This window comes from Somniosus microcephalus, chromosome 5 (assembly GCF_052327205.1).
Source record: "Somniosus microcephalus isolate GS21.2 chromosome 5, FLI_Smic_1.0, whole genome shotgun sequence".
NCBI classification, from domain to species: domain Eukaryota; kingdom Metazoa; phylum Chordata; class Chondrichthyes; order Squaliformes; family Somniosidae; genus Somniosus; species Somniosus microcephalus.
Genome location: NC_140991.1, coordinates 9,410,162 through 9,429,951, shown reverse-complemented (window position 1 = coordinate 9,429,951; position 19,790 = coordinate 9,410,162). Strand labels below are relative to the sequence as shown.

Sequence of the window (19,790 nt, the reverse complement as noted above, 5' to 3'; positions counted from 1 at the left end):
AAGATGGGAGGCCGGCCTGGAGAGCGTTGGAATAGTCGAGTCTGGAGGTAACAAAGGCATGGATTAGGGATTCACAACCTCAGGACATCCCAAAGCGCCCACAGCCAATGCTTTTGAAGTGTAGTCGCTGCTGTAATGTGGGAAACATGACAGCCAATTTGTGCACAGCAAGGTCCCACAAACAGCAATGTGATAAATGACCTGTTAGTTTGTGTTGGTGGCTGAGGGATAAATATTGGCCAGGACACCGGGGAGCACTCATAACTTGGATACCACGCTTCACAGTGACCATACTTCTACAGTACTTCATTCACTGTAAAGCACTTAGGAACATTGTGGTTGTGTGGTTGTGACTGGTAAAGGTAAAGGATAGCAAACTGAGAAAAACCTTGACAAGGTACAGACTTAGTGAACATAGCCTGGCCATTGAAAAAGGTAGACACAGGCAGACCCGGCTACCAAGAGAGGACAGGATATGCTCTCACTGCAGTCAGGGAGTGGTGGAGACAGAGATGCACTTCCTCACAGCTTGTGGAAAATATCAGGGCATCAGGGAGAATTTCTACCAAAAATTCACACAAATATGCCCTGAATTCAGAAATTTGAATGACGCCCAAAAACTCCCCTACCAACTAGGGGAACAGAGAAACTGTGTAACCTTAGCGGCACACTATGTTACAGCTTGCCATAAACAGAGGGACAACCAGTAAACCTAAGAAAAGAGTATATACAATTTATACGAATGTATATTTATACACTCAGGGATATATCTGTTTATACACTGTATGAATAGATCTGCGTTTATGTGTTCAACCATAAATGTTTTTCGATGCTTTGGCAACATAAGATGTACCTTATCATCATGCCAATAAAGCGATTTGAATTGAATTGAATTGAATTGAATTGACTGGCAATGTATAAATACAAGTTCTTTCTTTTTCAATTTTACATACCCTTCCGAGGGAATCTTTCTCCAACTCAATCCCCCAGCAACACAACAGGGATCAAGGACACCAAAACTAAAGCAAAATACTGCGGACGCTGTAAATCTGAAATAAAAACAGAAAATGCTGGAAACACTCAGCCGGTCAGGCAGCATCTGTGGAGAGAGAAACAGAGTTAACGTTTCAGGTCAATGACCTTTCATCAAGGACACACTGTGTAGGAAGTCCTGAGTACAATGGATTAAAGCACACCTCCGCAATCAGCCCCTGTTCTCACTCAGCTCCCTGTCATGCCCAAGTTGTCCCTGCATTTATGCCGTGGAAGTTCAGCCTGTGTCAAATGTCCTGTTTCCTCAGTTGGGTGGAAAAGTAAACGGGGGGGGGCGGGGGGTGATGGGGGCGGGGGAGCATGGTGAGATCGTCTTGTTAAGCACCACGCTCCCAAAACTGGTGTAGCAAAGTAGCCACACCTTCGGCCCCTGAAATGTGCTTTGGGAGAGGGGACAGAGTCTGCGTTCATTAAAGTGAGAGATGTCTATGCTGATGAATGGAACACTTTTCTCCATTGGAAATACAGTATCTCATCAAACCCTCCCAGGGCAGGAACAGCACGGGTTAGATACAGAGTAAAGCTCCCTCTACACTGTCCCATCAAACACTCCCAGGGCAGGTACAGCACGGGTAAGATACAGAGTAAAGCTCCCTCTACACTGTCCCATCAAACACTCCCAGGGCAGGTACAGCACGGGTTAGATACAGAGTAAAGCTCCCTCTACACTGTCCCATCAAACACTCCCAGGGCAGGTACAGCACGGGTTAGAGACAGAGTAAAGCTCCCTCGACACTGTCCCATCAAACACTCCCAGGGCAGGTACAGCACGGGTTAGATACAGAGTAAAGCTCCCTCTACACTGTACCATCAAACACTCCCAGGGCAGGTACAGCACGGGTTAGATACAGAGTAAAGCTCCCTGTACACTGTCCCATCAAACACTCCCAGGGCAGGTACAGCACGGGTTAGATACAGAGTAAAGCTCCCTCTACACTGTCCCATCCAACACTCCCAGGGTAGGTACAGCACGGGTTAGATACAGAGTAAAGCTCCCTCTACACTGTCCAATCAAACACTCCCAGGGCAGGTACAGCACGGGTTAGATACAGATTAAAGCTCCCTCTACACTGTCCCATCAAACACTCCCAGGGCAGGTACAGCACGGGTTAGATACAGAGTAAAGCTCCCTCTACACTGTCCCATCAAACACTCCCAGGGCAGGTACAGCATGGGTTAGATACAGAGTAAAGCTCCCTCTACACTGTCCAATCAAACACTCCCAGTACAGGTACAGCACGGGATAGATACAGAGTAAAGCTCCCTCTACACTGTCCCATCAAACACTCCCAGGGCAGGTACAGCATGGGTTAGATACAGAGTAAAGCTCCCTCTACACTGTCCCATCAAACATTCCAAGGGCAGGTACAGCACGGGTTAGATACAGAGTAAAGCTCCCTCTACACTGTCCCATCAAACACTCCCAGGGCAGGGACAGCACGGGTTAGATACAGAGTAAAGCTCCCTCTACACTGTCCCATCAAACCCTTCCAGGGCAGGTACAGCACAGGTTAGATACAGAGTAAAGGTCTCTCTACACTGTCCCATCAAACACTCCCAGGGCAGGTACAGCACGGGTTAGATACAGAGTAAAGCTCCCTCCACACTGTCCCACCAAACACTCCCAGGGCAGGGACAGCACGGGTTAGATACAGAGTAAAGCTCCCTCTACACTGTCCCATCAAACACTCCCAGGGCAGGTACAGCACGGGTTAGATACAGAGTAAAGCTCCCTCTACACTGTCCCATCAAACACTCCCAGGGCAGGTACAGCACGGGTTAGATACAGAGTACAGCTCCCTCTACACTGTCCCATCAAACACTCCCAGGGCAGGTACAGCACGGGTTAGATACAGAGTAAAGCTCCCTCTACACTGTCCCATCAAACACTCCCAGGGCAGGTACAGCGCCGGTTAGATACATAGTAAAGCTCCCTCTACACTGTCCCATCAAACACTCCCAGGGCAGGTACAGCACGGGTTAGATACAGAGTAAAGCTCCCTCTACACTGTCCCATCAAACACTCCCAGGGCAGGTACAGCATGGGTTAGATACAGAGTAAAGCTCCCTCTACACTGTCCCATCAAACACTCCCAGGGCAGATACAGCACGGGTTAGATACAGAGTAAAGCTCCCTCTACACTGTCCCATCAAACCCTCCCAGGGCAGGTACAGCACGGGTTAGATACAGAGTAAAGCTCCCTCTACACTGTCCCATCAAACACTCCCAGGGCAGGTACAGCACGGGTTAGTTACAGAGTAAAGCTCCCTCTACACTGTCTCATCAAACACTCCCAGGGCAGGTACAGCACGGGTTAGATACAGAGTAAAGCTCCCTCTACACTGTCTCATCCAACACTCCCAGGGCAGGTACAGCACGGGTTAGATACAGAGTAAAGCACCCTCTACACTGTCCCATCAAACACTCCCAGGGCAGGTACAGCATGGGTTAGATACAGAGTGAAGCTCCCTCTACACTGTCCCATCAAACACTCCCAGGGCAGGTACAGCACAGGTTAGATACAGAGTAAAGCTCCCTCTACACTGTCTCATCCAACACTCCCAGGGCAGGTACAGCACGGGTTAGTTACAGAGTAAAGCTCCCTCTACACTGTCCCATCAAACACTCCCAGGGCAGGGACAGCACGGGTTAGATACAGAGTAAAGCTGCCTCTACACTGTCCCATCAAACACTCCCAGGGTAGGTACAGCACGGGTTAGATACAGAGTAAAGCTCCCTCTACACTGTCCAATCAAACACTCCCAGGGCAGGTACAGCACGGGTTAGATACAGATTAAAGCTCCCTCGACACTGTCCCATCAAACACTCCCAGGGCAGGTACAGCACGGGTTAGATACAGAGTAAAGCTCCCTCTACACTGTCCCATCAAACACTCCCAGGGCAGGTACAGCATGGGTTAGATACAGAGTAAAGCTCCCTCTACACTGTCCAATCAAACACTCCCAGTACAGGTACAGCACGGGATAGATACAGAGTAAAGCTCCCTCTACACTGTCCCATCAAACACTCCCAGGGCAGGTACAGCACGGGTTAGATACAGAGTAAAGCTCCCTCTACACTGTCCCATCAAACACTCCCAGGGCAGGTACAGTACGGGTTAGATACAGAGTAAAGCTCCCTCTACACTGTCCCATCAAACATTCGAAGGGCAGGTACAGCACGGGTTAGATACAGAGTAAAGCTCCCTCTACACTGTCCCATCAAACACTCCCAGGGCAGGGACAGCACGGGTTAGATACAGAGTAAAGCTGCCTCTACACTGTCCCATCAAACACTCCCAGGGCAGGTTCAGCACGGGTTAGATACAGAGTAAAGCTCCCTCTACACTGTTGCATCAAACACTCCCAGGGCATGTACAGCACGGGTTAGATACAGAGTAAAGCTCCCTCTACACTGTCCCATCAAACACTCCCAGGGCAGGTACAGCACGGGTTAGATACAGAGTAAAGCTCCCTCTACACTGTCCCATCAAACACTCCCAGGGCAGGTGCAGCACGGGTTAGATACAGAGTAAAGCTCCTTCCATTCTGCCTCATAGTTGCACCCAGAATTTCACCCAGTGCAACATTTTCCACCTTCTCCACCAGTCTTGGAGAGCAATCCTGGAGTGAGACTGGAGACTGGGAACTGGGAGTGAATTCACACTACAATATCGAGCAGTCCACACCTACTTGGAACAACAGCAACAGAAAATCAGAGAGAGAGAGGCACAGATAGAAAACACACTCGACATGCAACAAAATTAGAACTTTATTGGGGATTGAAACCATTTCATTCTCAGTATACGGTGACCCTGGAATATATCCTGTGCGATGATCCCAACGGGAGTTTACTGACTCTCTATTGCTCTGAACTGACAGGGACTCAGAGTCCATCTCACTGATGTCTGGTCACTTACTCCCCTGATCTTCTGACGGCGCTGACACTGTTGACCAGCCAGTACCTGACCACACAAGGTTGCAATGTCGGAGCCTAGAGGGTAAACGTCAACTTGTCTCCGGTATCCTGAGTCATACCAGCGAGGTCAAGGGTTGGGTCATTTGGTTTCCCTCGGCGATCGTTCGGCAAAGTTCTGGTTCCCGCGGTGAGCGAGAGGGTCAGGCCGCCACTGCCCGGTGCTGCGTGTCAAGTGCCCGCTGGAGCGCCAGGACTCCGGAGGTCAGCAGGAGGTTCTGGATGTCTGCTATCTTCAAGCCCGGCAGCCCGCCCGGCCAGAGCTCGGTCACCATGCCGGCCAGGCAGACAGCTAGGCTGCCGGCCACGCCGCAGAGGTTGACGGTGAAGATGCAGGCGGCCAGGACAGAGAGCAGGGGCGCGGTGAAGGCAGCCCTGGCCGCCGACTCCCGTCCCTCCTCCGCCAGGTGGCCGTAGCAGGCCGCGGCCAGGATCCCACCGGTCAGCGCTGAGTTGGCCGCCAGCCGGTCGTCGTTGAGCCAGTGGAAGCCGAAGGAGACGAGGGGCAGCCCGACCACTGCAGCCAGCCAGCGCACCTCCCGCCGGCTGTCGGCGAGGAACGGGTCCTCACTGTAGGAGTGGACGGTGCCCAGGGCTCCCGCGCAGGCCTGCATGAGGAAGCCCGCAGCCGAGCCCAGGTTTACCTGAGGAACAACATACAGACGGTGAGCAGATCCTGGCCCACGCCCACCGCACCATCCCTCTTAGATACATAGAAGTTAGGAGCAGGCCATTCGGCCCCTCGAGCCTGCTCCGCCATTCAATTAGATCATGGCTGATCATCCAAATTCAGTACCCAGTCCCTGCCTTCTCCCCATATCCCTTGATCCCTTTAGCCTTAAGAAATATATCTAACTCCTTCTTGAATATATTTAATGAATTGGCCTCAACTGCCTTCTGTGGTAGAGAATTCCACAGGTTCACCACTCTCTGGGTGAAGAAATTCCTCCTCATCTCTGTCCTAAATGGCTTACCCCTTATCCTTAGACTGTGACCCTTGGTTCTGGACTCTCCGACCATCGGGAACATCCTTCCTGCATTTAGTCTGTCTAGTCCTGTTAGAATTTTATAAGTTTCAATGAGACCCCCTCTCATTCTTCTAAACTCTAGCGAATATAAGCCTAATCGACCCAATCTCTCCTCATACGTCATTCCTGCCATCCCAGGTATCAGTCTGGCGAATCTTCGCTGCACTCTCTCCATGGCAAGAACATCCTTCCTCAGATAAGGTGACCAAAACTGCACATAATACTCAAGGTGTGGTCTCACCAAGGCCCTGTACAACTGCAGCAAGACATCCTTGCTCCTGTACTCGAATCCTCTCGCTATGAAGGCCAACATACCATTTGCCTTCTTAACCGCCTACTGCACTTGCATGCTTACCTTCAGCGACTGGTGCACAAGGACACCCAGGTCTCGTTGCACTTCCCCTTTTCCCAATCTATTGCCGTTCAGATAATAATCTGCCTTCCTGTTTTTGCCACCGAAGTGGATAACCTCACATTTATCCACATTATACTGCATCTGCCATGCATCTGCCCAATCACCCAGCCTGTCCAAATCATACTGGAATGCTATTGCTCCTGTTACTGTTCTTGGGTTAGTGGTTGTTCTTACTACAGGAACATAGGAACAGGAGGCCATTGAGCCCCTCGAGCCTGTTCCACCATTCAACGAGATCATGGCTGATCTGTGACCTAACTCCATCTACCTGCCTTTGGCCCATATCCCTTAATACCTTTGGTTAACAGAAAGCTATCGATCTCAGATTTAAAATTAACAATTGATCTAGCATCAATTGCCATTTGCGGAAGGGAGATCCAAACTTCTACCACCCTTTGTGTGTAGAAATGTTTCTTAATTTCACTCCTGAAAGTACTGGCTCTAATTTTTAGACTATGCCCCCTAGTCCTAGACTCCTCAACCAGCGGAAATAGTTTCTCTCTATCTACCCTATCTGTTCCCCTTAATATTTTGTAAAATTCCATCAAATCACCCCTTAACCTTCTAAATTCTAGGGAAAACAACCCTAATTTGTGTAATTTCTCCTCATAATTTACCCTTGGGGTCCGGGTATCATTCCGGTAAATCTATGCTGCAATCACTCCAAGGCCAATATATCCTTCCTAAGGTGGGGTACCCAGAACTGCTCACAGTACTAACCAGAGCTTTTTATACCTGACATTAATTTCTACAGACTCAAACACACACTGTAATGGCCGCATTTATTGCCCACCCCGGTTGCCCCTGAGGGCATCAAGAGTCAGCCACACAGACTGGGACCGGAGCCACCTGTAGAGCGGGCCGGGAAAGGTGTGACAGCTTCTCTTCCCTGAAGGATAACTGTGTCCCAGTCGGGTTTTTACAGTGTCGGCTGTGGCTCAGTGGGTAGCATTCTGGCATCTGAATCAGAAGGTCGTGGGTTCGAGCCCCACTCACGAGACTGGAGCACATAATCCAGGCTGACACTCCCAGTGTAGTACTGAGGCATCGCCGCACTGTCGGAGGGGCAGTACTGAGGCAGCGCCGCACTGTCGGAGGGGCAGTACTGAGGGAGCACTGCACTGTCGGAGGGGCAGTACTGAGGGAGCACTGCACTGTCGGAGGGTCAGTACTGAGGGAGCACTGCACTGTCGGAGGGGCAGTACTGAGGGAGTGCTGCACTGTCGGAGGGGCAGTACTGAGGGAGCGCTGCACTGTCGGAGGGGCAGTACTGAGGGAGCGCTGCACTGTCGGAGGGTCAGTACTGAGTCAGCGCTGCACTGTCGGAGGGGCAGGACTGAGGGAGCGTCACACTGTTGGAGGGGCAGTACTGAGGGAGAGCTGTACTGTCGGAGGTGCAGACTGAGGGGAGTGCTGCACTGTCGGAGGGGCTGTACTGAGGGAGTGCTGCACTGTCGGAGGGGCAGTACTGAGGGAGTGCTGCACTGTCGGAGGGGCTGTACTGAGGGAGCGCTGCACTGTCGGAGGAGCAGTACTGAGGGAGCACTGCACTGTCGGAGGGACAGTACTGAGGGAGCGCTGCACTGTCGGAGGGGCAGTACTGAGGGAGCGCTGCACTGTCGGAGGGGCAGTACTGAGGGAGTGCTGCACTGTCGGAGGGGCAGTACTGAGGGAGCGCCGCACTGTCGGAGGGGCAGTACTGAGGGAGCGCTTCACTGTCGGAGGGACAGTACTGAGGGAGCACCGCACTGTTGGCGGGGCAGTACTGACGGAGCGCTGCACTGTCGGAGGGTTAGTACTGAGGGAGCGCTGCACTGCCTGAACTGTCGTCTTTCAGATAAAATGAAGTACCGTCTGCTCTCTCAGGTGGACATAAAAGATCTCATAACTGTTGTGTATGTACCTTTAAGGGAATAACTGGTCTTAGACTGCAGTACCGGCAGTGACCACCCCTGTATAAAAGGCCCTAGCAGGCTTCTGTATTTTCAGTCTGACGCTGCCTCCTGTTCAGTAAAGTACCTGTTAAACTGTTCTCCCGAAGTCCGTGTATTACTGAGGCGCGGACTTTACAGTGGCGACGAGTAAGTTCGAACTCACCTGCAGTGTGGCATCATCTCACGGGGATCTCGCCTGAAAGGAAGGTCCTGGAAGGTCGTAGTCTGAGCAACGGGCGTCGACCGAGGGCAACCGCCCAAAGAATCCATCGGTGTTTGGAGAATTGCGGGAGAGACTGTGGTTCCAGCGAATCGTGCTGTTAGCAGGTAGCGCGCTGACCCTTCCGGACTGCGGCGGGCTCAAGCTCAATCGAGCGGCTCTACAAAACGGGCCGCGCAGCGTCGCCGGGAAAAGAAAACAAGAGAGGGTGGAGCACACAGGGCGCGGTCGGTGCTCGAGAACAGGACAGTGGAGAGAAACTAAACGGGGGGGAAGGAAAGCGAGACGCGCCGAAGCTGCGGGTCGCCGCCATTACCCCGTAGAATGCTAGGAGCAGCGTGGCAGTAAGGGGAAGAAGCAAAAGCGCGGGAGGCGCCATTTTATCCCGTTGGGGAAGAAGCAAAAGCGCGGGAGGCGCCATTTTATTCCATTGGGGAAGAAGCAAAAGCATGGGAGGCGCCATTTTAAATCACCCAAGATGCCGAAAAGTGGCAGTATCACTGCTTTCGACAACGAGGTAGAAGACTGGACCACGTATGTGGAAAGAATTGAAGTGTACTGCAAGGCAAATGAGGTGGCCGATGGAAAGAGGGCGTCGGTATTATTAAATCTGATGGGTGCGAGTACGTACGGCCTATTGCAGAATTTAATTACCCCAGCTAAACCAATGGAGAAAAGTTTTGAGGAGATTGTTCATATCTTACAGGAACACCTAAGCCCTACACCACTGCTGATAGCAGAAAGATTCAAGTTCCATAAAAGAAACCAGCACAAAGATGAGAGCAATGCTGACTATCTTACGGAACTACGCAAGTTATCGAAGCACTGCCAGTTCGGAGCAGGACTGGCAGACACCTTACGGGATAAGTTTGTCTGCGGGCTCCAGAGTGAAGGAACCCAGAAACGACTACTTTCAAAAAAGGACCTGACGCTAGAACAGGCTTTCAGTGTGGCAGTATCCTACGAAGCAGCAGCACGGGGAGCTGCGGAAATACAACAGAAACCACAAGAATACAGCGCTAACGAAATGGCGTATGGAGCCGAAAAGTGCTATCGCTGCGGCAGAACAACCCATGAGCAGAAGGACTGCTGGTTTAAAGACAAAATATGCAGGCAATGCGGGAAAATGGGACATATAGCAAGAGTCTGCAGGTCGGGAAAGAAGACCAACACGACAAGAACTACTAAGGAACAGTACAGGAAAGTAAAGAAACTGACAGATAGTAGTTCAGAAGATCAGGAGAGTGATAAGGACTCCGGGAGCAGGCGACTAAGTTGTTTAAAGTTACGCAACGTGATCGCAAAGGAAGATCACCGAACCATTTGGGTCACCCTCATGATAGCAGGGTCCCCAGTAAAGATGGAATTGGACACAGGATCAGCCCTAACTGTCATGAATCGACGAGACTATGAGCGGCTATTCTCACACATACCCTTAAAGGACACGTCCATTGTATTGAAGACATACACGGGGCAAAAGGTCTACCCCAAAGGAAAAATAAGGGTGCCAGTTGAATATAACGGAAAGGAAACACAGAAACTATACATGTATATACTACGAGATGGAGGACCACCATTATTGGGACGTGAATGGATCCGAAAACTACAATTGGATTGGCATTCCATTCTGGCACTAACTGTGACTGACAAAAAAGATGATGACGTCGCACCTGGACGTCTGTCACAAATTCTATCTGACGCGGAAGAGGTGTTCCAACAAGGACTTGGGACTCTAAAAGGAGTAAAGGCAACAATAAAGATTGAGGATAACGCAACCCCAAAATTTTTCAAGGCCAGACCGGTGCTATACGCGATACGCCCAGCTGTGGAAGCTGAACTGGAGAGTCTGGAGCGTTCGGGGGTGCTGTCTAAGGTGGACAGGAGCGAGTGGGCCACACCCATTGTTCCTGTAATGAAGAAAGCATTGAGCAGCACGCCTGGGGAGCCAAGGAAGGTTCGCATCTGTGGGAACTTCAAGGTGACTGTGAACCCAGTCCCGCACACAGTACAGTATCCGCTTCCGCGGATAGAAGATATTTTCGCCTCACTATCTGGAGGGAAACGTTTTACAAAGATTGACCTGGCTCAAGCGTATCTACAAATGGAGGTGGAAGAAACATCTAGGAAATACCTCACGATAAACACTCACAAAGGTCTTTACCAGTACAATCAACTGGTATTCGGGGTAGCATCGGCCCCGGCTATTTGGCAGAGGGCAATGGAACAAGTCCTGCAAGGGATCCCGGGGACCCAGTGTTATTTGGACGACATCCTGGTTACGGGCGAAAATGACAATGAACAACTTGCCAACCTGGAACAGGTGCTCACGAGATTGCAGGAATATGGGCTACGAGCCAACCGTCCCAAATGCGAGTTCTTCAGGAGACAAATCTCGTATTGTGGCCACATGATTGATGAGGAAGGGTTGCATAAGTCGCCGGACAAGATTGAGGCTGTAGTCAAGGCTCCAGCACCGGAAAATGTGTCGCAACTGAGGTCGTTCCTCGGGTTGGTGAACTACTACCATGAGTTCTTGCCGAATTTATCTACAATTCTGCACCCACTGAACGCCCTGCTTCAAACTGGTGTAACATGGAAATGGAGTGATGAGTGTAAGCGTGCCTTTCAGAAATGTAAATGCCTAATCACTTCAAAAGAAGTATTGGCCCACTACAACCCAATACTACCGATTCGGTTGGCATGTGATGCGTCACCTTACAGCATTGGAGCGGTGCTGTCACGCAAATTCCGTGACGGTTCAGAGAGGCCAATAGCCTTTGCATCGCGCTCGCTAACCTCAGCCGAGCGTAATTACGCCCAGATTGACAGGGAGGCCCTCAGCCTGGTGTGGGGGGTGAAGAAGTTCAATCACTATCTGCACGGGCAGAAATTCACCCTACTGACTGATCATCAACCCCTGGTCTCAATTTTTAACCCAAAGAAGGGCGTTCCTGTTGTGTATGTACCTTTAAGGGAATAACTGGTCTCAGACTGCAGTACCGGCAGTGACCACCCCTGTATAAAAGGCCCTAGCAGGCTTCTGTAGTTTCAGTTTCCAGGTTGTCTCCATTCAGTAAAGACTTGTTATAATCAACTCCGGCAGTCCGTGTCTCAATTATACACGGACATAATAGTTCCGGTGATGATGGCGCAACGGCTGCAAAGATGGTCACTTTTTCTAGGGGCACATCAGTATGACATAGAGTACAAAGGTACGAAACAACATGGAAATGCTGATGGGCTGTCGCGCCTACCGTTGCCTACGGTGGAAGAAGCACCTGCAGTGGACCCTGTGGAGATATTCCATGCGACCATAGTCGAATGTTTGCCTGTTACAAACGCAAGTATTGAGAAGGAAACCCGAAATGACCCGACACTCTCTCGGGTCTATGATTTGACGGTGAAGGGATGGCCAGCATATGGCGACTCACTGTTGCCAGCATTCTCACCAAGGAGAGAACAGCTGTCAGTGTGCCAGGGAACCTTGATGTGTGGATCCCGAGTGGTAATTCCACCCAAGTTGAGAGATAGAGTACTCAATGAGCTTCACGAGGGTCATCTGGGAGGGGTAAAAATGAAGAGCCTAGCCAGGGCGTTTGTGTGGTGGCCGGGAATCGATAAAGAAATCGAGGATATGACCAAGAGATGCACAGGATGCCAGAAGGTCCAAAACGCTCCACCACAGGCCCCGCTACATCCATGGGAGTGGCCCTCATCTCCATGGCAACAGGTACACATTGATTTCGCTGGTCCATTTATGGACTCAATGTTTCTAATCGCTGTGGACGCCCATTCGAAATGGCCAGAGGTCATTAAAATGTCCTCCACCACCACGGAGAAAACTATTGCAGTCCTAAGGACCATCTTCGCCAGGAATGGGTTGCCAGAACAGATTTGTTCCGACAATGGCCCACAGTTTGTGTCTGAGGATTTCCGGAGGTTCCTGAAGAATAATGGGGTGAAACATTACACATCTGCCCCATATCATCCAGCCACAAATGGATTGGCTGAGAGGTTTGTTCAGACCTTTAAAAAGGCCATAAAGGCAATGTATAATGACGACATACCACTGCAACACAAGGTGGATAACTTCTTGTTTGCTTACCGGAATGCGACACATGCAGTAACCAACCAAACTCCAACCGTACTGTTTTTCAACCGGAGACTAAGATGTCGCTTGGATTTGCTCAAACCAAACATAAGACGAGATGTTGAGGATAAGCAGTTCCAGCACATAAATGAGAAGCCAACCAGGAGCTTCAAGATAGGGCAACCAGTCTTGGCCCGCGACTACCGAACAGAAAAATGGCAGCCAGGAACGATATGCACACAGCAGGGACCACTAATGTACACAGTGGACGTTGGAGAGAGCATCATGAGACACCATGCTGACCAGATTCTAGAGTCACAGGAACAAGCCAAACCTGTACCACAAGCATGTGCACCTGGTAATGAGCCCAAAGTACAGACTGCGTCTACCTCAGAAGCAGGGGTATTGGAAGCTGACGAACCAACCAATGACAATGAGCCAGAATTGACTCCACCGCCAGAACAGGATACTCGAGAAAGGCGCTATCCAGTCCGGGTCAGGAAGCCTCCTCAAAGACTGAACTTATAAATGACTATTTCAGTTGATGTATATATTACTGAGAAAATTGTAATTGTAATTAGTTATTATTTAGTTGTTAAATGAATGTTATGTACTGTTTATCTAAAAGGGGAGGAATTGTTGTGTATGTACCTTTAAGGGAATAACTGGTCTTAGACTGCAGTACCGGCAGTGACCACCCCTGTATAAAAGGCCCTAGCAGGCTTCTGTATTTTCAGTCTGACGCTGCCTCCTGTTCAGTAAAGTACCTGTTAAACTGTTCTCCCGAAGTCCGTGTATTATTGAGGCGCGGACTTTACAATAACACTGTTTCAAAGAGCAGGTTGTCCTCGGCAATATTCCCCTCTCAATAAGTCACTTATCTCATGGCTTTTTGTGGGATCTTGCACTGCAAAAAAAAGCCCCAAGTGACAGGTCTAGCCCTCCAAGCTCCAATGGCAAGCCAGGCTGCCCGGACAATGGTTAGTTTGTACCTTGGAGTCTGGCACAGAGAGTTGCTTCGTCCCAAACCGGCTTCACTTCGGAGTGATCTCCCCCCTCCCCCACCGTCGAAACTGGGTGGTCACCAGGCATTGGGGTGGCGAGAGTGAGGTGGGGCTGCTTACCACTCTGCCATCTGATAGAGATTGCTGCGGAACCTTGGATCTGTGGGCACCTGCTCACATACCCGAAGGCGTCTGCCTTCAGCGAGGGCCAAGGACTGACAAAAGGCAGCTTGCCCAATGCCAGCCGACTCATGCGCCATGGACCAGAAGAGCGGGAGGAGGCCGTTCAGCCCCTTGAGCCTGCTCCGCCATTCAATCAGAGCACGGCCAAAATGTCCCGTAAAGCTCCATTTACCGCCGGGCGTTACTCATCGGCAAGCGCTTAATCCAGGTCCGCCAGTCAGGTGACGTGCGGGACGCAAGCCCGACTCCCCATCCGGGTGCTCGGCGACTGGTCAGAACATCCCGCCAGCCGAACCTTTACCTTTTCTTTGCCGCGAATCCTTCTCACCAATTTGCAGAATACACCGGTTGGTGCATTTAGTCGCTGAGCCGCATGGGCGCGGGGGGGGAGGGTGAGGGGTGGGGGAGGAGAGAGAGAGGGTGAGAGAGGGAGAGTGAGGAGGTGTGGGGAGGAGGGAGGGCAGGGAGAGAGGGAGGGTGAGGAGAGAGGGTGAGAGAGGGAGGGTGAGGGGTGGGGGAGGAGAGAGGGAGGGTGGGGGTGGGGGAGGAGAGAGAGAGGGTGAGAGAGGGAGGGTGAGGGGTGGGGGAGGAGAGAGGGAGGGTGAGGGGTGGGGGAGGAGAGAGGGAGGGTGAGGGGTGGGGGAGGAGAGAGGGAGGGTGAGGGGTGGGGGAGGAGAGAGGGAGGGTGAGGGGTGGGGGAGGAGAGAGGGAGGGTGAGGGGTGGGGGGAGGAGAGAGGGTGAGGGGTGGGGGAGGAGAGAGGGAGGGTGAGGGGTGGGGGAGGAGAGAGGGGAGGGGGTGAGGGGTGGGGAGGAGGAGAGAGGGAGGGTGAGGGGTGGGGGAGGAGAGAGGGAGGGTGAGGGGTGGGGGAGGAGAGAGGGAGGGTGAGGGGTGAGGGGAGGAGAGAGGGGGAGGGTGAGGGGTGGGGAGGAGGAGGAGGGAGGGTGAGGGGTGGGGGAGGAGAGAGGGCAGGGAGAGAGGGAGGGTGAGGAGGGTGGGGGAGGAGAGGGGGGCAGGGAGAGAGGAAGGGTAGGGGGCAGGGAGTGGGGGGAGGGTGAGGGGGTGGGGGAGGAGAGGGGGCAGGGAGAGAGGGAGGGTGAGGGGGTGGGGAGGAGAGAGGGCAGGGAGAGAGGGAGGGGGTGGGGGTGGGGGAGGAGAGAGGGGCAGGGAGAGAGGGAGGGGGTGGGGGCGGGGGAGGAGAGAGGGCAGGGAGAGAGGGAGGGGTGAGGGGGCGGGGAGGAGAGAGGGCAGGGAGAGAGGGAGGGTGAGGGGGCGGGGGAGGAGAGAGGGCAGGGAGAGAGGGAGGGTGAGGGGGCAGGTGAGGAGAGAGAGGCAGGGAGAGAGGGAGGGTGAGCGGGTGGAGGAGGAGAGAGGGCAGGGAGAGAGGGAGGGTTTGGGGGTGGGGGAGAGAGGGAGTGTGAGGGGGGTGGGGGAGAGAGGGGAGGGCAGGGAGAGAGGGAGGGTGAGGGGTGGGGGAGGAGAGAGAGAGGGAGAGAGAGAGGGAGGGTGAGGGGGCGGGGGGGAGAGAGGGAGGGTGAGGGGGTGGGGGAGAGGGGGCAGGGAGAGAGGGAGGGTGATGGGGGAGAGAGGGAGGGTGAGGGGGGTGGGGGAGAGGGGGCAGGGAGAGGGGGGAGGGTGAGGGAGTGCGGGAGGAGAGGGGGCAGGGAGAGAGGGAGAGTGAAGGGGAGGAGAGGGGGCAGATAGAGAGGGAAGTTGAGGGGTGGGGGAGAGAGGGAGGGTGAGGGGTGGGGGAGAGAGGGCAGGGAGAGGGGGAGGGTGAGGGGGTGGGGGAGGAGAGGGGGCAGGGAGAGAGGGAGGGTGAGGGTGGTGGGGGGGAGAAGGGGCAAGGAGAGGTGGAGGGGGGGGGGGGAGGGGGCAGGGAGAGGAGAGGGTGAGGGGTGGGGGAGAGAGGGAGTGTGAGGGGGCGGGGAGAGAGAGGGAGGGCAGGGAGGGAGGTGTGAGGGGTGGGGGTTGGGGGAGAGGAGCTCTGCAATGCGTGTTATACCAGACCACGTTGTTTACGAGCATAGAAAACAGCAGGAGGCCATTCAGCCCCCTTGAGCCTGTGCCGCTATTTAATCAGATCATGGCTGATCTGGTACAGCACAGAAACAGGCCATTCAGCCCAACAGGTCTGTGCCGGTGTTTTCTGCTCCACACGAGCCTCCCTCCCACCCCATCAACGTATCCTTCCATTCCTTTCTCCCTCGTGTTTATCGAGCTTCCCCTTAAATGTATCTCTGCTATTCGCCTCAACCACTCCCTGTGGCAGCGAGTTCCACATTCTCACCACTCTCTGGGTAAAGATTTTTCTCCTGAACTCCCTGTTGGATTTATTAGTGACCATCTTATATTGATGGCCCCTAATTCTGGATTCCCCCACCAGAGGGAAATAGTTTCTCCGTATCTACCCTATCGAATCTTTTTACCATTTTATGCGCCTTGATCAGACACACAAGGCAGAGTTTGAGGGGGGGTTCCCCAGGTCGAAGGTCATTGATGGCACTGCAAGGACTCACCTTACGGGCACGGTGCATCGCTCATGAGCGACGCGGCACACAGCAGGAAGCTGGTGATCGCCACGCTCTCACTCCCTCCCCTCGGGCACCAGCTCCGGGCTCCCCATCGCCGATGGTACTTTTCCAATAATTATGAAACGAGCGTCGGACTCTAAAAACAGAAAAGGCTCAGGTTAGTGAACAGCAGAGAATTCCCATCCCGAGGGTCTGAGAATTCCCACATCGGGGGTCTGAGAATTCCCACATCGGGGGTCTGAGAATTCCCACATCGGGGGTCTGAGAATTCCCACATCGGGGGGTCTGAGAATTCCCACATCGGAGGGTCTGAGAATTCCCCCATCGGGGGTCTGAGAATTCCCACACTCGGGGGGTCTGAGAATTCCCACATCGGGGGTCTGAGAATTCCCCCATCGGGGGTCTGAGAATTCCCACATCGGGGGTCTGAGAATTCCCACATCGGGGGGTCTGAGAATTCCCACATCGGGGGTCTGAGAATTCCCACATCGGGGGTCTGAAAATTCCCACATCGGGGGTCTGAGAATTCCCACTTCGGGGGTCTGAGAATTCCCACTTCGGGGGTCTGAGAATTCCCACTTCGGGGGGTCTGAGAATTCCCACCCGGGGGTCTGAGAATTCCCACATCGGGGGTCTGAAAATTCCCCCATTGGGGGTCTGAGAATTCCCACATCGGGGGTCTGAGAATTCCCACATCGGGGGGTCTGAGAATTCCCACATCGGGGGTCTGAGAATTCCCACATCGGGGGTCTGAAAAATTCCCACATCGGGGGTCTGAGAATTCCCACTTCGGGGGTCTGAGAATTCCCACTTCGGGGGTCTGAGAATTCCCACTTCGGGGGTCTGAGAATTCCCACCCGGGGGTCTGAGAATTCCCACATCGGGGGGTCTGAAAAATTCCCCCATTGGGGGTCTGAGAATTCCCCATCGGCGGTCTGAGAATTCCCACATTGGGGGTCTGAGAATTCCCACATCGGGGGGTCTGAGAATTCCCCATCGGAGGTCTGAGAATTCCCACCCCGGCAGTCTGAGAATTCCCACATCGGGGGTCTGAGAATTCCCACCCCGGCAGTCTGAGAATTCCCACCCCGGCAGTCTGAGAATTCCCCCATCGGGGGGTCTGAGAATTCCCCCATTGGGGGGTCTGAGAATTCCCACATCGACGGTCTGAGAATTCCTACACCGATGGTCTGAGAATTCCCACATCGACGGTCTGAGAATTCCCCCATCGGGGGTCTGAGAAATCCCACCCCGGGGGGTCTGAGAATTCCCACATCGGGGGTCTGAGAATTCCTACACCGATGGTCTGAGAATTCCCACATCGACGGTCTGAGAATTCCCCCATCGGGGGTCTGAGAATTCCCACCCCGACGGTCTGAGAATTCCCACATCGGGGGTCTGAGAATTCCTACATCGGGGGGTCTGAGAATTCCCACCCCGACGGTCTGAGAATTCCCACATCGGGGGTCTGAGAATTCCCACATCGGGGGGTCTGAGAATTCCCACATCGGGGGGTCTGAGAATTCCCACATCGGGGGTCTGCGAATTCCCACCCGGGGGGGTCTGAGAATTCCCACATCGGGGGTCTGAGAATTCCCCCATCGGGGTGGTCTGAGAATTCCCACCCCGGGGGTCTGAGAATTCCCCCATCGGGGGGTCTGAGAATTCCCACCCCGGGGGTCTGAGAATTTCCAGCCGGGGGTCTGAGAATTTCCAGCCGGGGGGTCTGAGAATTCCCACCCGGGGGGTCTGAGAATTCCCACCCGGGCGGTCTGAGAATTCCCCCATCGGGGGTCTGAGAATTCCCACCCCGGGGGGTCTGAGAATTCCCACCCGGGGTGGTCTGAGAATTCCCACCCGGGGGTCTGAGAATTCCCACATCAGGAGTCTGAGAATTTTCCAGCCAGGGGTCTGAGAAATTCCCACATCGGGGGTCTGAGAATTCCCCCATCGGGGGTCTGAGAATTCCCACATCGGGGGTCTGAGAATTCCCACCCCGACAGTCTGAGAATTCCCACCCCGACAGTCTGAGAATTACCCCATCGGGGGGTCTGAGAATTCCCACCCCGACAGTCTGAGAATTCCCACATCGGCAGTCTGAGAATTTCAATTCCGTTTAACAAACAATCTGGAAATAAGAAGATGAAGTCCGTTTGGAAGCAGTCGTTAGGTTAGGAGACAGCGAGTTTTGAAAAAGACTTGCATTTCTGTAGCGCCTATCACGACCTCAGGGTGTCCCAAAGGGCTTTACAGCCAATGAAAGTACAGTCATTGTTGTAATGTAGGAAACGCAGCAGCCAATTTGCAGACAGCAAACAGCAATGTGATAATGACCAGATAATCTGTTTTTGTGGTGTTGATTGAGGGATAAATATTGGTCCAGGACACCGGGAATAGCTCCCCATCTCTTCTTCGACATAGTGCCATGGGATCTTTTACATCCACCTTTTTTTTTAAATTCGTTTATGGGATGTGGGCGTCTCTGGCAAGGCCAGCATTTATTGCCCATCACTAATTGCCCTTGAGAAGGGTGGTGGTGAGCCGTCTTCTTGCAGACAGGGGGCCTCGATTTAACGTCCCTGAAAGACGGCACCTCCAACAGTGCAGCGCTCCCTCAGTGCTGCACTGGAGTGTCAGCCTAGATTTTGTGCACCAGTCTCTGGAGTGGGAACTTGAACCCACAGCCTTCTGACTCGGAGGCGAGGGTGCTACCAACTGAGCCACGATTTCAATACACCGAGAATTCAGGCAGAAGGAAGAGTAAATAGGACGGGAAATCTGCAGCTTAAAAAGAGCGAGGCACAAAGTTTAACCGGTCTGGCCTATATGTGACTCCAGACCCACACCAACATGGTTGACTCTTAACTGCCCTCTGCACTGGCCACTCAATTGTATCACCACCTTTTCAGGGCAACTAGGACATAGCTGACTCCCTGAGGTTAGTGAGTGTGTAATTGTTTCTCTGTAGATGAGGGGGCAGTGTATCTATTCCAGAGTGTGGCCCATCTTGGTGTGCACTCTGTGACCTCAGTACTTGCAGACGGACTGCGGGCTGGCCCTACCCGACACTCCAGTACAGTACTGAGGGAGCGCTGCACTGTCGGAGGGGCAGTACTGAGGGAGCGCTGCGCTGTTCGGAGGGGCAATACTGAGGGTGTGCCGCACTGTTGGAGGGGCAGTACTGAGGGAGCGCTGCCACTGTCGGAGGGGCAGTACTGAGGGAGCGCTGCACTGTCGGAGGGGCAGTACTGAGGAGAGCGCTCTGCACTGTCCGGAGGGTCAGTACTGAGGGAAAGCTGCACTGTCGGAGGGGCAGTACTGAGGGAGCGCTGCACTGTCGGAGGGGCAGTAGTA

General features: G+C 53.2%; 1 protein-coding gene across 1 annotated transcript in view; it reads right to left on the bottom strand.

The window, feature by feature from the left end:
* Window positions 1–4,807: 4,807 nt before the first annotated feature.
* Window positions 4,808–19,790, bottom strand: part of LOC147116864 (transmembrane protein 276-like) — a 79,864-nt gene continuing 64,881 nt past the window's right edge. The window contains exons 2-3 of the mRNA XM_085987291.1: window positions 16,422–16,572; window positions 4,808–5,673 (exon numbers count right to left, since the gene is read on the bottom strand). Coding sequence (XP_085843417.1) covers window positions 5,173–5,673; window positions 16,422–16,439 — 519 coding nt within the window. The 5' untranslated portion in view covers window positions 16,440–16,572 and the 3' untranslated portion in view covers window positions 4,808–5,172. The remainder of the gene's footprint in view (window positions 5,674–16,421; window positions 16,573–19,790) is intronic.